Below are 1,310 nucleotides of genomic sequence, written 5' to 3'. Positions count from 1 at the left end.
AAAAAGAGAAGGGCAGCATCGTGGGGCGGCCGGGGGCCGGGGCCTGCCACAGCATTTGGTGGAAGAAGAAAAAAAAAATAATAATGCCGCTGCTTCCCACAGCCATCACTGCTCACGAGGCCCCGCCACCTGATTGGCCGGTTTAGCCCACATGACCAGGAATTGGCTGCAATTTCGTCCCATAGTTGTTCAGTTTAGCTTAGCCAGGTCCCCACACGCTAGTAATATCACCAATATACACAATTATTATATCGACGCCGCAGCTGCGCCGCCGCCGCGATCTGGATCCTGCACCGCCGCCACAATTTTTCCCTTTCTTTTCTATTTTTGGAGAAGCCATATTGGGTCGTGTGCGTGCGCAGTGTGCGTGTTTATGTATCTTGTTTTGTTTTTTTGTGTGTGTTTTTTTTTTTATTTTTTTGTTTTATTTTGGGGAAGGAATTGTTCCGGGGTCTCGCCACGTTTGTAGCTGAACCCGGTTTGTGGAAGCTATGAATTTTGAATTTGAAAGGGAGATTGGTTTTATCAACAGCCAGCCATCCCTAGCAGAGTGTCTGACGTCCTTCCCCGCCGCCCTGGAGTCATTTCAAACTTCATCAATCAAGGAGTCGACAGTAATTCCGCCTCCCTTCGAGCACACCATCCCCAGCCTCAGCCCCTGCACAGCCAGCCAGCCGAGACCGGCAGCGAGGAGCCAGCAGAACCGAAGGAGCTCCGGCACCAATGGCCTCCACACGCACCACAGAGGCGCACAGCAGCCCGGACCGCTGGGGCAGGCCGCCCCTTCCCCGGTCACGGCGGCCGCGGCGGGTCCACTGGCCCACGAGTTCCCCTGGATGAAGGAGAAGAAATCATCCAAGAAGTGTTCCAAGCCCGGCGGCAGCAGCGGCGGCGGCGGCGGCAGCGGCGGCAACAGCATCAACTCCGGCGGTGGAGGCTCCATCATCCCCCCCGCCTCAACATCCCCGTCGCCGACCGCCTCCGGGTACGCCTCGGCAGGCATCGAGTCACCCACAGGTCGGGGTGGATGCATGCGGGGCTGAGGGAGTCAGTCTGTGTGTGTGTGTGTGAGAGTCAGTGAAGTGCACGTGCGTGTGCGTGAGGGGATATTTTTGTTATTCTTTATTATTTTTTTTAAATCTTTTTTTTAATCAAGCATGAAGATGATGATGGCCGATTTTTTTCCCTCCCTTCTTCATCCTCCACTGTATGTGTGTGTGTTTGTTGTACACACGCGCGCACTTGATTGCGCGTGCGTGCGTGCATTGTGCAGTGATGCTGTGTCAACAGGGAAGCCATAACTGCAGCCC

The 1,310-nt window shown here is 54.8% G+C and overlaps 1 protein-coding gene across 1 annotated transcript in view; it reads left to right on the top strand.

The window, feature by feature from the left end:
- The first annotated feature begins 49 nt into the window (after positions 1-49).
- Positions 50-1,310, top strand: part of hoxb2a (homeobox B2a) — a 3,274-nt gene continuing 2,013 nt past the window's right edge. The window contains 1 exon segment of the mRNA XM_008330556.3: positions 50-1,017. Coding sequence (XP_008328778.1) covers positions 492-1,017 — 526 coding nt within the window. The 5' untranslated portion in view covers positions 50-491.

The sequence above is a fragment of the Cynoglossus semilaevis genome, chromosome 17 (assembly GCF_000523025.1).
Source record: "Cynoglossus semilaevis isolate Cse_v1.0 chromosome 17, Cse_v1.0, whole genome shotgun sequence".
NCBI classification, from domain to species: domain Eukaryota; kingdom Metazoa; phylum Chordata; class Actinopteri; order Pleuronectiformes; family Cynoglossidae; genus Cynoglossus; species Cynoglossus semilaevis.
Note: the sequence above shows the minus strand (reverse complement) of the source record. Positions and strands in the feature narration are given on the sequence as shown.